General features: G+C 49.3%; 1 protein-coding gene across 1 annotated transcript in view; it reads left to right on the top strand.

Moving 5' to 3' along the window:
- Positions 1-15,015, top strand: part of LOC137359987 (protein EFR3 homolog B-like) — a 257,272-nt gene that overhangs the window by 138,221 nt on the left and 104,036 nt on the right. The window contains exons 12-13 of the mRNA XM_068025582.1: positions 2,715-2,766; positions 11,085-11,257. Coding sequence (XP_067881683.1) covers positions 2,715-2,766; positions 11,085-11,257 — 225 coding nt within the window. The remainder of the gene's footprint in view (positions 1-2,714; positions 2,767-11,084; positions 11,258-15,015) is intronic.

Below are 15,015 nucleotides of genomic sequence, written 5' to 3'. Positions count from 1 at the left end.
CATCCACTCCCTCCACCACCAACGCACAATGGCAGCAGTATGTATCTTTACTCAGAGAGTAGTAAGGGCGTGGAATGCCCTGCCTGCAGCAGTAGTAGATTCGCCAACTTTAAGGGCATTTAAGTGGTCATTGGATAGACATATGGATGAAAATGGAATAGTGTAGGTCAGATGGTTTCACAGGTCGGCGCAACATCGAGGGCCGAAGGGCCTGTACTGCGCTGTAATGTTCTAATTCTAATAGTACCGTCTACAAGATGCAATGTAGCAACGCCCCAAGGGTCCTTAGACAGTACCTTCCAAACCCGCAAACTCTACCACCTAGAAGGACAAGGGCAGCAAATGCATGGGAACACCACCACCTGCAGGTACCCCTCCAAGTCCACACACCATCCTGACTTGGAACTATATCACTAATTCTAATTCTAATTCACTGTTCCTTCACTGTCGCTGGGTCAAAATCCTGGAACTCCCTTCCTAACAGCACTATGGGTATACCTACCTCACATGGACTGCAGCGGTTCAAGAAGGAAGCTCACCACCACCTTCTCAGAGTTATTAGGGATGGGCAATAAATACTGACTTGGTCAGTGACACCCACATCCCATGAATGAATTAAAAATAAGTTGTTTTCTGCTTTTACTTGGGCCTGTTTGTCTGGATTTAAGCAGTAAGGATGTTGCTTTAAAGGAATGGATTACTCTATATCCACATCATTTGTGGTTAAGGTTTTACATCTTGGCTTATCCCTAAAGACTGTTTTAAATGTTGTGAAAAGCCTGGTTAGGTCTTCACGTTGTTTTGCCTCTAAGTGCAAAAGCATGTTGTCCAATTTTCCTAGCCATTATGTATTCGCTAATCTGATAGTTGGAGGTTCAATCTGAGAATTGACTAGGCCTGCTTCTGCCTCATCCTCACTATCCTTTTCCTTCTCAACAGTCCCAATTACCTGACATACCTGTACTGGCTTATCCTCCACCCTGCGATAATATTGCTTTAACATATTGATGTGACACAACCTGTTCTTCTTCCAGCGATCAGGGGTGTTAATCAAGTAATGTACCTTACCCACTCTTTTAATCACTTCACCATGGAACTATAGAAATATTACGGCACAGAAGGAGGCCATTCAGCCCATTGTCTCTGCGCCGGCCGAGAAACTAGCCGCTCAATCTAATCCTATCTTCCAGCACCTGGTCCGTAGCCTTGCAGGTTACAGCACTTCAGGTGTATGTCCAGATACCTTTTAAATGAGTTGAGGGTTTCTGCCTCTGCCACTGTACCTGGCAGTGAATTCCAGACACCCACCACCCTCTGGGTGAAAAAGTTTTTCATCATGTCCCCTCTAATCTGAGTGGTGCAGTGGTTAGCACCGCAGCCTCACAGCTTCAGCGACCTGGGTTCAGTTCTGGGTACTGCCTGTGTGGAGTTTGCAAGTTTTCCCTGTGACCGCATGGGTTTCTGCCGGGTGCTCCGGTTTCCTCCCACAGCCAAAGACTTGCAGGTTGATAGGTAAATTGGCCATTGTAAATTGTCCCTAGTGTAGGTAGATGGTGGGGATGTGGTAGGGAATATGGGATTAATGTAGGATTAGTATAAATGGGTGGTTGTTGGTCAGCACAGACTCAGTGGAGACAAGCCCCCAATTAATATCGTATCCCCGAGGTGGGAGCAATGCACTGTCAATTCAGTCCCAATACTCCACAGGTTGCAGCATATTATTAAAGTTTTCCCACCTACCGAAAATTAGCCAAATTACCCCCAGAATAAAACAGACCAAACCAGGTATCTTTAAACAACAATAAATTAACTATTTATTAATAAACTAAATCTTAAACACTATTAAGATAAATCTACGTCTAAATACCTTATAACTTCTTATTTAACCTAAGCCTCCCCATGCACACACACATACATTCAAAACTAACAATAGTTAACCAGTTTTTAAAAATAGTATTTCTTAGGAATAAAATAAGTAGCTGGGTTGTAAGTCCTGGTGTGTTACGTTCCTGGTTGCTGGGGTCCCCCAGATTAGAACAATCAGATGCCACTCGAAGTCTCCAGGCGAATTTGACAGTCTATAATGGATAGGCATTCAAAGCACTTCGGTTGCAGCAGGCGTCACACAGTTCTTTTAACAAGGAGTATAGCCACAGGTCTATTTGGATTCTAGAATTGGTAGTTTTTCAGTAGAAACCTTACTGAGAATTCCAGCAAATACAAACAAACGACAGAGTGTCCCTCTTGAAGACAAATGTTCTTTTTTCCAGGGTTTTTTTAAAAAATCTCTCCTTAGACAATACAGAGCATGAAGATAAATGTAGATTTTCCTGCTAAGAGAGATATACAGTTTCTTCCTTCAGAGCATGCTTCGTTGGACTCCAGTTTAAATCAGTTGAAGCCAGTCTTTACCCACAGTTAAAAGTTACAGTACACCATGTGACCTCTCTCTCCTGCTGTAGCCTAGGTAACAGGTGCAGCTGCTGGCACATTGTGCTCAGTCTTAAAGGCACACTGTTTTAAACACAGGAGAAAAACCAGTTCCATGACATATGGTCAAAGTGCTGAGCAGCAGAGGGGAGTATGGCCTCAATCAGCTACCTGCCTCTGTGCCAATGTCCACTATCATGTGACTGCTTCTGGCTTTTATAATCAATGCAGTAAAAACAGGCCTGTGACAAAACATTCATTTCCCACTTTGCTTCCTGTTTCAGGGATGATGGAAATCGTATGATTCAGTTGATGCTGCTAAAATCCCTCCTCCAGGTATGGCTTCTAGAAAATATTCCCTCATTCCTTCAGTGCACACTCACTGGTAAAGTCAGAAAGCCTCAATCGTGCATACAAAACTCAACAGACAAAGAGTTAACTGGGCACAACCAGCCTAAATGCCTGAAAATAGAAAGGGAAATGCACTCAGGACTCCCAACAATGCAGGGGTCCCTGTTGTACATGTGTGTTGTTTCTTTCCTGGGAGTGTTTGATGGGACAGTGTAGAGGGAGTTTTACTCTGTATCTAACCCTTTTTTTCCAAGGGATCTTTACTCTGTATCTACCCCATTTTAAATATTTTTTTTCAGTCCCGTTTTTTATTTCTTAAGGTGGCCTTTATACCTTAGGCCCCTTTTATTCATTTTTGTCAAGGGAGCCTTTATTCCCCAGGCTCCCTTTATAAGCATTTTAAATAAATAACTTTATTAAAAACAGATAAAATAAAACAAAACTCAAATTAAAACAACATTCTCTGCATCAATGATGCACTCCAGCCCCTGCGGCGCCCACCAGTCACGAAAAGCCTCAAGCAAACCGGCGGACACCACATGCTCCTTCTCCAGGGACACCCAGGCGTGAATGTAACCTCGGAAAAGGGGCAGGCAATCAGGGCAGATGGAACCCTCCAATGGCCTACAGACTGGACCTGTGAATTGCCACCTTGGCCAGGCCCAAGAGCAGACCGACGAGATCCTCCTCCCGGCCCACCCCCCTTCCGCACTGGGTGCCCAAAGATCAGGAGCGTGAGGCTGAAGTGCAACCAAAACCTGAGGAGCAGCCCCCTTAAATACTCAAAGGGGGCTGCAGCCCCACACACTCCATATATACGTGGAACACAGACTCGTCCAGGCTGCAGAAATTGCAGGTGGCATGGGAGTGCGTGAACCTACTTAAAAGTGTATTGCACGGGTCTGACTTGTGCAGCACCCTCCACCCAAGGTCCCCTATGTAAAGGGAGAGGTCTCCCACAGAGACCTCCACCGGGGTTTCCCCTCACTACCAGATGGCAACACAGACTGCCACAACGTGTCCGGATGGCAGATGAGGGCAAGCAAGTGGAGAATGTGCAGGAGCAGCCCAGACAGGAAACCCCTCCGCGCCATGTGGTATGGCATGGAGGGCATTTCCAAGAGGCGGCTTAGGTTGTGCGGGACCGGCTCCCAATGAGGGTTTCGGGGCCTGGGTCTGATGAGCAGTTCCGGCCAAGCAGTGGTCAGCTCAGCTGGGAGTGCTGCACACTTCCGAGCCCCCTTGTCACCCGCAGTGAGGGGCGTCCTGGAGGCTTCGGCTACTTCTCCACCCATCTCCAGAGCCGGCCGCCCGGACAGCCAAGGCCTTCTCCTCTGCTGGTGGGGGAGCACGCTGACTGGAGCTGAGCATGTTCCAGATTCTGAATGGATCCCGGTAAAAGATAGGCAACTCCTTCAGAGAGGCACGGCTAAGATTCGCCTCTGAGAGCGGCGTGTCGGCAGTGCCCCAGTAGAAAAAATACATCACCATGCACACCATCTGAGAGGACGCTCGACGTAAAAGGATCTCTGCAGGGTCCAAAGGTGGAGAGTCGCATCCTGGGTGCAGACGCACACCAGCGACTGGCCATCCTCCTCAATTGGGAGACTCAGGACCGCGGCAGACACCCAGTGTTTCCTCTTGCCCCAGAAGAATTCAACGAGCTTCTTCTGCATCTTGGTGGTAAATGCAGGGACCAAAGTGACCAACCGGTACCACAGCATTGAAGCCACCAGTTCGTTTATGACCAACGCTTGGCCCCTCTAGGAATGCATTCAGATCAGTCCTGTCCAGCACCTTAGCTGAGTGGTGACTTACGCTTCCAACTCCTGCCAGTTTGCCAGCCAGGCTTCCTCAGTGGGGCTCAGGTGGACTCCCAGATAGAGGAGATGCATGGTGCTCCACGCAAAAAGTGTCAACTCCTCCAGCACTGACCCACCAGGAGTCCGGAACAATTCTCCCAATTGATCCTCATGGACCGACAGAAAAGGTCTGCTGGCACTCGCGCATCCTCCGCAAGTCAATGGGATCGGTGACTGTCATTGGCGTAAACCGAGAGGACGACCTGCATGCGCAGCCCACACAGAGCCAATCCCGTCAACCTCCTGCAGAGCAAGCACAGGAATGGCTCCAGGCAGAGGGTATATAATTGGCCAGATATGGAGCATCCCTGATGTACTCCTCTCCCAAAGCAGAGACGCCGTCAAGGACCCGTTAACTTTGGCCAGACACTCTGCGGCAGCATATAAAAGTCGGACTTTGGCCACAAAATGCGGCCCGATTCCGAATGCGCACAGAGTCCCGAAAAGATATTCGTGATCCACCCTGTCGAACGCCTTCTCCTGATCGAGGGAAAGAAAGGCGACCAACAGACCAGTCCTCTGGGAAAGATGAATCAGGTCCCAGACCAGGTGGATATTGTCCTGGATGGACCGGCCAGGGACTGTGTAGGACTGGTTGGGATGGATCATTTGGGCCAGCACGGAGCCCAGGCGCGTAGACATAGCCCGGGCAAAGATCTTATAATCCGTGCTGAGGAGGGAGACCAGATGCCAGTTCTTAAGCAAGCAGAGATCGTCCTCTTTGGCAGCAGGACGATGACCACCCTGCACCATGAGAGGGGTATCTCCCCAGTTACCAGGCTTTCCCCCAGGACCAATGCGTAATCGCCCCCCAGGACATCCCAGAAAGCCCTGAGGAACTCCACGGTCAGACCGTCCAGCCACAGGGATTTGCCAACGTGAGCGGAGCCTCCACTCCTTCGGCGCCCTCCGGGCTGACCTTCAGCAGGTCCTCCCACAAAACTCTGCATGCATCCTCACTGGATGGATCCGGAGAGAATAATGTACTGTAATAGGTATGGACTAAGAAGCTCATTCCTCCGGATCTGTGACGGAGGATCCATCGACAGCCAGCAGCTCAATGAGCTGCTTACGGAACCCCCCTGCCATTTTTCCAGCGAATAGATGAAGCGGGTGAGGCGCGGTCCACACCTTCCAGAATCTGGATCCGTGACCTCACGTATGCCGCTCAGGACCCTACGAGCTGCAGGTCCCTCAAAGCGCCCTTCGCTTTGTACGCCTGCCACAGGTCCGGGTCTGAGACGGCCTGACCGAAACAGGACTCTGAATTGAGAACCTCCCTTGCCAGGCACCAATCTCGACTCCCCGCCTCTTGGTCGACCCCTTCACGTACACCCACCATAGCCCCAAGGAGGGGAAGCCCCCCTGCTTCCTTCTCCAGTCAGCCCAGAATCGACGGAATGAGTCCTAAAATCGCTCTTCCTCCAGCAACTTGTGGTTAAAGTGCCAGTACGCGGATCCCACCCACTTGCAGAGCGGATGAGCTCCGCCCACACCAGGTGGTGATCCGAGCATGGCACCAGCCACATGGAGGCTGCTGAGACGCAGGAAACGTACACCTGCGGAATGTAGAGGAGGTCGATTCAGGACCATCCTCCTCCAAACCCCCATGTGGAGGCGCTGGAGTTGGGATGGAGATGTCCACCAAGCCGAGGGAGCAGATAGAACATAGAACAGTACAGCACAGTACAGGCCCTTCGGCCCACGATGTTGTGCCGAACCTTTAACCTACTCTAGGATCAAACTACCTACATACCCTTCATTCTACTATCATCCATGTACCTATCCAAGAGTCGCTTAAATGTCCCTAATGTATCTGCTTCTACTACCACCGCTGGCAGTGCATTCCAAGCACCCACCACTCTCTGTGTAAAGAACCTACCTCTGACATCTCCCCGAAACCTTCCTCCAATCACCTTAAAATTATGCCCCCTGGTGATAACCCTTTCCGCCCTGGGAAAAAGTCTCTGACTATCCACTCTATCTATGCCTCTCATCATCTTGTACCCCTCTATCAAGTCACCTCTCATCCTTCTATGCTCCAATGAGAAAAGCCCTAGCTCCCTCAACCTTTCTTCGTAAGACATGCCCTCGAGTCCAGGCAGCATCCTGGTAAATCTCCTCTGCACCCTCTCTAAAACTTCCACATCCTTCCTTTAATGAGGCGACCAGAACTGAACACAATATTCCAAGTGTGGTCTAACCAGGGCTTTATAGAGCTGCAGCATAACCTTGCGGCTCTTAAACTCAATCCCCCTGTTAATGAAAGCCAACACACCATACGCTTTCTTAACAACCCCATCAACTTGGGTGGCAACTTTGAGCGATCTATGGACATGGACCCCAAGATCCCTCTGTTCCTTCACACTACCAAGAATCCTGTCTTTAAGCCTGTATTTTGCATTCAAATTTGACCTTCCAAAATGAATCACTTCACACTTTTCCAGGTTGAACTCCATCTGCCACTTCTCAGCCCAGCCCTGCATCCTGTCAATGTCCCGTTGCAACCTACAACAGCCTTCCACACTATCCACAACTCCAGCAACCTTCGTGTCATCGGCAAACTTGCTAACCCAGCCTTCCACTTCCTCATCCAAGTCATTTATAAAAATCACAAAGAGCAGAGCAGATCCCAGATCAGATCCCTGCGGAACACCACTGGTCACCGAGCTCCATGCTGAATACTTTCCATCTACTACCACCCTCTGTCTTCTATGGGCCAGCCAATTCTGTATCCAGACAGCCAACTTTCCCTGTATCCCATGCCTCCTTACTTTCTGAATGAGCCTACCATGGGGAACCTTATCAAACGCCTTGCTAAAATCCATATACACCACATCCACTGCTCTTCCTTCATCAATGTGTTTTGTCACATCTTCAAAGAATTCAATAAGGCTTGTGAGATCAGTTCTTGTCCATGCTGGGGACCGGAGCGATTCCTCACCTCGAGGGTACAGTTAAAATCCTCCCCCCGAGGATGACGCATTCGCCGCTGTCAATAGCGCTCAAGAGAGCGGACACTTCTTTAAAGAAGCTCGCTTGCAACGTGCCGAGCCTGGGCGTGTGCACCTTTACCAAGTGGAGCGGCACACCACCCAGGCAAATGGCAAGGTGGAGCAAGCGGCCTGGCACAAGCTCTACGACTGAAAAGTCGGGACCAACAAGATAGCCACCCCACTAGAAATAGGGGTGAGGTGACTCATGTAGACCCCAACCTGCCACTCCAGACTTAACTGGCTTCATCTGCCCAAACTGTGTGGGTTTCCTGCAGAAGGCTCTCCGCATACCTGCCTTCCCAGAGGACTGAGAGTTTGTGAAATCTGCAGAGAGACCCCCTGCTGCCACTGGTGTTGAGGCTGGGTATGGTTATCTTCATGACAAAAGTACTTTGAAACCCATCACCAACACCTTACTGTGAGGAAGGAGCAGAAGTGCACCTCGCCTTCCACTCCCCCAGCAGCCCTTTGAGGAACGCTTTAAACGGCGCCTCTCAACCAGTTTCACGCCCTCACCCGTCCCCCCTTATTGAGGGCAGCACAGACAGACTGGATGATCTGCGCCAGGCTCGACCACCGGCCAAGAGCCAGCTGAACCTTATTGCAGCAACCCCTGCAGGCTGCAAGGAAGTCCTGGTGTTCTGCAGTGGGGACGAGAGGAGACTCAGTAGGAGGCACGAGGGAGTCCACTGCCTCACTGGCAATGGATTCAAGATCAACTTCCGTGCCCCACACCAAGTCCCCAACCTCCTCCAAGTCGTCACTGCCTGTGGCCGACACACCCACCACACACTGTGGGGCGGACATCCAGGCCGCACCAGCTGGTCCCACCTCCGTCACGATCTAACCTCCAGGATCAATGTCAGAGTCTTCCTCTCTGGGTTCTTCTGTAGAACTGGAGCCTAAGGGCACTTAACGGTTCAGGACCCCCCTCCACCTCTGTCCCCAGGCCAGTGAGTGGCCCTGGGCAGATGGTAATTCCCGACTCCGGAAATCCAGCCGGAGCCGGGAGCAGAGGCGGAGAGAGAAGGCCATTTCCCGCTCTGCCAGCGCTCACAGGCTCAGCAGACGGGACAGCATTTTTAATTGCAGCTGGGTCGGTTACATATTGGTCAGGGCTAGATTTTAGCTGGGAGGGCCGACCCTTCAGGGCCTCGCCCTCCCCTCCATTCAGGGCACCCGACCCAGTCGCAGATGGGGAGGCTTCTCCAGGAGAGTCCCCAGGGTCGCCCACCACAAGCAGGGCTCCACTCGCTCCCTCAGCAGGGGCCACATGCACAGGGGTCACCCCCTCCACTCCATCCTGACTGGTAGGGAGCTCTTGCCCAGGTCTTGTGGCCTTGGTGGTGGTGGCAGGGGGAACCTGGTGACCCGAACCAGGAGACAGCGCCCCTCCAGCAGATGGACCCTGTGTTAACTCTCTCGAGGGGTGCCCTCTCCTCTTTTTCCCACTAGGGTGTGGAGGCCTAAAAACCTCCATGATGTCAGAGGTCTCTGCACCCTCCTTTCACCTGGTTACCCTGGGCCTGACCCCAGCCCTGGGATGGGTGGGTTACCCGGGATCGGGCCTTGGGTTGAGATCAGGCTCGGGTTGTGCAACAGTATCCAGTGGTCGCGCACTTCTGTGTTTATTCTTTTTCTGCGCCTTCCTTTCACCTGGTCTCTCCCTCCCCACTGGAGTGACTGATGTCTGATGGAGGTGTAGGGGTCATGATGGGGGTGGGGGCGGGGGGAAGGTGCAGCGGTGCCACCCTGGGCAGCAGAGGTGGAGCTGGCCACCAGGAGGTTGGGGCAGTTCTTACGAGCATGCCTCACCCCCTTGCAGGCATGGCATCGTGCCCCGTCTGAGCTCGATAAGATGCTACAGGCCGCCCCCTGGAACTCCACATGGAAGTGGCCCTTCATGACATCCTCCCACTTCAGCTGCATAAATAACTGCGACAGAAGGAGTAAACATGCTGGAAGCTGTTCTCCCGAAGACCGAGCAAGACTGGGGTGATCCCCGACCTCACCTACCCCAGATGGTGTTGACGGGGGAAGAGGAGCTCACTTGGAATAAAGGGCGGCACGTTCAATAGCAGAATCCGCTGCGCAGTAACCCCCAGAGGATCCACCAGCAGGAACGTCCCACCCACAGTGAACCCCTTACTCAGTGCCAGGGACACTGTCTGCTTGGTCTTTAGGAAAAATACAGCCTTGTCATACATTTTTGAGGTTGTAACAATGGCCGAAGGGCCGACAACCTCGGCCATTGCCTTAACGCAGGCCTCAATTGTCATATTTGGGTGGGCGTAACTCTTCACCCCATCCTTTGTTATTAAAGCTTGAAAGGTGACAGGGCAACAGGAACGACCGCAGCAGCTGCTGCAGCATAGGAAGGCCTTGCCAACGGAGAGGACTGAGAAGCCATGGGGTAGAAGAGTTACACCCACGGTGTGTTGAGAGAGAGAGGGAGAAATAAATAATTAGCAAATATAATAGTAAATTGATATTGCAACGACTTGGAGGCAAAAGGAGAAGAGGCTGAGGGAGAGGAAGGCCAGGAGGAAACAGTTTTCGCAGCTGCAATAATACAAGCAGTCTTACGGCTGGTCTTCTGGTTGGAGGAGGGTGATGTCTTCGCCTGGGACAGCTGAAGCTGCTCAGGCACACATTTTTCCCAATGTTATCAAAGAACAAAGTCTCTTCACCCAAACAACTCCCACTATCCCAGACCAAGTGGTTGGGGTGGGGAGGAAGTTCCCAAGTCGATGGTGACAAATAACACAGGACCCCTATTGAAACAGGCAGCCCCACCCTAAGCCTTTTTCTTGCTTCTTCTCCCTCCCCACCCCACCCCACCCCACCAACAATCAAATAAAAAAGACTGCAAATGCTCCAATCAACCTCACAAAGATTTTCCAGTCCTTGTGTCTTTCTGTTGTTTTCCTTGGTGACAAAATAGGTAGAAACCTTCCTCATTGTGTCTGTCTCTTACTCCCTGCAGCTGTTTCACAGCCTCCAACTCACAGCTCGCAGCCCACAATCAACAGTCAGCTGAGACTCATTGTGCACTCAGCAGTCCCAATTAGGCAGCAGCAAAACTTATGCTGTACCTCCCCTAGGAGTGTTTGATGGGGACAGTGCAGAGGGATCTTCACTCTGTATCTAACACAGGCTGTACCTACCCTAGGTGTGTTTGATGCTATACCTGTCCTGGGAGTGTTTGATGCTGACACTGCATGCCAGAAATGGATAAGTATTCCAATCTGCCATTAACATCCCCCACCAGCATAAGCACAAATTTCAGTTTAACGTGATTAAGGTGAGCTGTATGTTTCAGTGGGAGGTGGAAGCATTACATCTGAGCTATTTTCAAGTGTTTTATGTTGTTTCTTCCTTTCACTGCTCTGCAGAGTGGTTGATTGCAGTGTATAAATTTTTATTTCTTTGATGCTACCTGCAGGTGACAATTGGATTCCAGAGCAGTAATCTGTTAGCAACCCTGCCCACCTCCTTCCTGGAGCCTCTTCTATCCGCCTCATTAATGGAGGATGCTGAACTGCGCCTCCTTGTCATAGAGATCCTCCTCAGTCTGATCGACCGCCAAGGAAACAGACACAAATTCTCCCATGTCTGGTACGTACCGTGAAACCACTGCACAGATAGATTGGTTCCAGCACAGAAGGAGGCCATTCAGCCCATCATGTCCATGCCAGCTCCCTGCAAGAGCAACTCACCTTGTCCCATGTTAGAGAAACTTCCAAGCCTGTTTGTGAAAAAGACAGAGACTAGGCAGCTTTGGTGGAGACTGTTTATTACTTGCCACAAAGCTTACTTCTCCACTCCTAACAACATCCAGTCAGTGCTGGCTGGCTCTTTAGATATACACATCTGAGTACAATTAACTAATCAACACCCAGCACCTGTTCACCCTATTACCTTCAACTACTAGGTAGTTAACATCCATTAACAGAACTTATTGGACACAAACAGATTTCCCTCTTTTCTTTAAATTAAATACATTATATATATAAAAAACAAAAAAGAAGAGAGACAAAATAATACATTTTTCTTGATCTTACATTATTATACCATTAACCTTCAACAGCACCAGCCATTAACATACTGTATATTCCCCCCTTTTTTAAACAAAAAAAAACTTATTTAAAGAATTAGAAAGCGATCTTAACATTAAAAAATTCTACATTTTCCTAACTCATCATAACACAAGACAGCCTTCTTCGAGGACACCCAACAATTTATCTGAACAAGCACCTCTCTTCAAAAAACAATCCGACAACTGATGACTTGCGCTGACCCATTTTATTTTGGAAATTTCTTTCCAACATTTCTGTTATACTTGTGAGATCTATTCTCAACCTCTTTTCTGTGACACTTTTTGTCGAATGGATATTGTCCTCGAGAGAATGGTTATCTATATAACATTCTATAGGAACATTTTTCTCCGATTGCCCCTTATATAAGAGTTCCTTTAAAATATTCAATAAATACCTGGGAGCACAGCGGAGCGGCGGCTGGCGGACCCGCGTGGAACCTGATCCGGAGTGGCAGCTGGAAATAAAGAGCAGGGCTCGAGGCCCTCTTTCACTTACCTGGGAGCAGAGCGGAGTGGCAGCTGGTGGACCTGTGTGGGACCTGATCCGGAGCGGCAGCTCACTCCCTGTGTGTCTCAGCGGGCGCTGAGTCTCGAAAAGAGGGGGAAAAAAACTTAACAGTGACATCACGGGAATTCTGTAAGGTGATTGGTTGGGTAAGTAACAGCTGTTAGTGCATTTAAATTGCTTAAAAAAGGGGAAAGTTTTTTTTTAAAAACTTCAAGTGATACTTAAATTAGAGTAATTTATTAAGGACTTTAGATTGTACTGGGTAATGTTTGGAGTAGAACAAGACCCCGAGTGTAATTAGTATTTTTTAAAAGGGAGTAACTAAATTAATTTAAAGGTAAGTCATGGCAGGAGAGCTCGTACCTGTGGTATGCTCCTCCTGCGCTTTGTGGGAAATCAGGGATGCTTCCAGTGTCCCTGACAACCATTTGTGCAGGAAGTGTATCCATCTGCAACTACTGACTACCCGCATTACGGAGCTAGAGCTGCAGGTGGATGCACTGTGGAGCATCCGCGATGCTGAAGACATCATGGATAGCATGTTTAGTGAGGTGGTCACACTGCAGGTAATGGCAGCACAGGCAGTAAAGGGATGGGTGACCACCAGGCGGAGTAATAGGCGCAGGCAGGTAGTACAGGAGTCCCCTGTGGCCATCCCCCTCTCAAACAGATATACCGCTTTGGATACTGTTGGGGGGGATGACCTCCCAGGGGAAAGCAGCAACAGCCAGGTCCGTGGCACCAAGGATGGCTCTGCTGCACAGCAGGGAGGGAAAAGGAGTGGAAGAGCTATAGTGATAGGGGATTCTATCATAAGGGGTACAGATAGGCGTTTCTGTGGCCGCAAACGTGACTCCAGGATGGTATGTTGCCTCCCTGGTGCAAGGGTCAAGGATGTCACGGAGCGGTTACAGGACATTCTGAAGGGGAGGGTGAGCAGCCAGAGGTCGTGGTACACATTGGTACCAATGACATAATTAGAAAAAGGGATGAGGTCTGCAACAAGAATTTAGGGAGCCAGGTAACAGATTAAAAAGCAGGACCTCTAAGGTTGTAATCTCTGGATTACCCCTTGTGCCACGTGCTAATGAGTTTAGGAATAGGAGGATAGAGCAGATGAATGTGTGGCTGAGGAGATGGTGCAGGAGGGAGGGCTTTAGTTTCCTGGATCACTGGGTCTGTTTCTGGCAAAGGTGAGACCTGTACAAGTTGGACGGGTTGCACCTGAACCGGAATGGGACAAGCATCCTTGCTGGGAGATTTGCCAGTGCTGTTGGGGGCATTTAAACTAATTTGGCAGGGTGATGGGATACAGAGTGGAGGTACAGTAGGGGATAAGATAGAACAGAAAGTGAGTCTGCCTGGAAGGCAGAGCAAATATAGACCTGGTAAGGCACAAGAGAAAAAGGTTAGATTGCATTTATTTCAATGCAAGGAGTCTTACGAGTAAGGCAGAGGAATTGAGGGCATTGATTAGCACATGGGATTATGATATTATTGCTATCACAGAGACATGGTTGAGGGAGGGACAGGACTGGCAGCTCAATATTCCAGGGTATAGAATCTTCAGGCGCAACAGGGGAGGGGATAAAAGAGGAGGTGGCATTGCACTGTTGATCAAGGAGTCAATTACTGCAGTAAGGAGGGATGATATCTCAGAAGGTTCCTCAAATGAGGCCATTTGGGTAGAACTTAAAAACAAAAAGGGGGCAATCACTTGGCTGGGTGTGTACTACAGGCCTCCAAACAGTCAGGAAGAGATAGAGGAGCAGATATGTAGGCAAATCTCTGAGAGGTTTAAAAATAATAGGGTAATAATAGTAGGGGATTTCAAATTCCCTAATATTAACTGGGATAGTCTTAATGCAAAAGGCTTAAAGGGGGCAGAATTCTTAAAATGCATCCACGAGAGCTTTTTGAGCCAGTACGTAGAACGTCCTACAAGAGAAGGGGCAGTTTGGACGTAATCCTAGGGAATGAAGCCGGTCAAGTGGTAGAAGTGTCAGTGGGGGTGCATTTTGGGGATAGTGACCATAACTCTGTAAGATTTAAGGTAATTATGGAAAAGGACAAAGACGGGCCAGAAATAAAGGTACTGAATTGGGGGAAGGCCAATTTCAATATGATTAAACAGAATCTGGCCAAAGTGGACTGGGAGCAGCTACTTGTAGGAAAGTCTACATCACATCAGTGGGACTCATTCAAAGAGGAAATTGTGAGAGTTCAGAGCCAACATGTACCTGTTAAGGTGAAGGGTAGGACCAACAAGTCCAGGGAACCCTGGATGTCAAGGGATATAGAGGATTGGATCAGGAAAAAAAAGGAGGCTTACGGTGAATCCCAAGCACTGAAAACAGCGGAGGCACTAGAGGAGTGTAGAAAGTATAGGGTGGCACTTAAAAAAGTAATTAGGAGAGCGAAGAGGGGGCATGAAAAAACACTAGCGGGCAAGATGAAGGAAAATCCCAAGGTGTTTTATAAGTATATTCAGGGCAAGAGGATAACCAGGGAAAGAGTAGGGCCCATTCGGGACCAAAGTGGCAATCTTTGTGTGGAGCCAGAGGTTATAGGTGAGGTTTTAAATGATTACTTTTCATCGGTGTTCACTATGGAGAAGGACGATGTAGGTGTAGAGATCAGGGAGGCAGATTGTGATATACTTGAACATATTAGCATTGAAAGGGAGGAAATATTAGCTGTTTTAGTGGGCTTAAAAGTGGATAAATCCTCAGGCCCAGATGAGATGTATCCCAGGCTGTTATGTGAGGC

Source organism: Heterodontus francisci, unplaced genomic scaffold, assembly GCF_036365525.1.
Source record: "Heterodontus francisci isolate sHetFra1 unplaced genomic scaffold, sHetFra1.hap1 HAP1_SCAFFOLD_410, whole genome shotgun sequence".
In the NCBI taxonomy this organism is placed as follows: domain Eukaryota; kingdom Metazoa; phylum Chordata; class Chondrichthyes; order Heterodontiformes; family Heterodontidae; genus Heterodontus; species Heterodontus francisci.
Note: the sequence above shows the minus strand (reverse complement) of the source record. Positions and strands in the feature narration are given on the sequence as shown.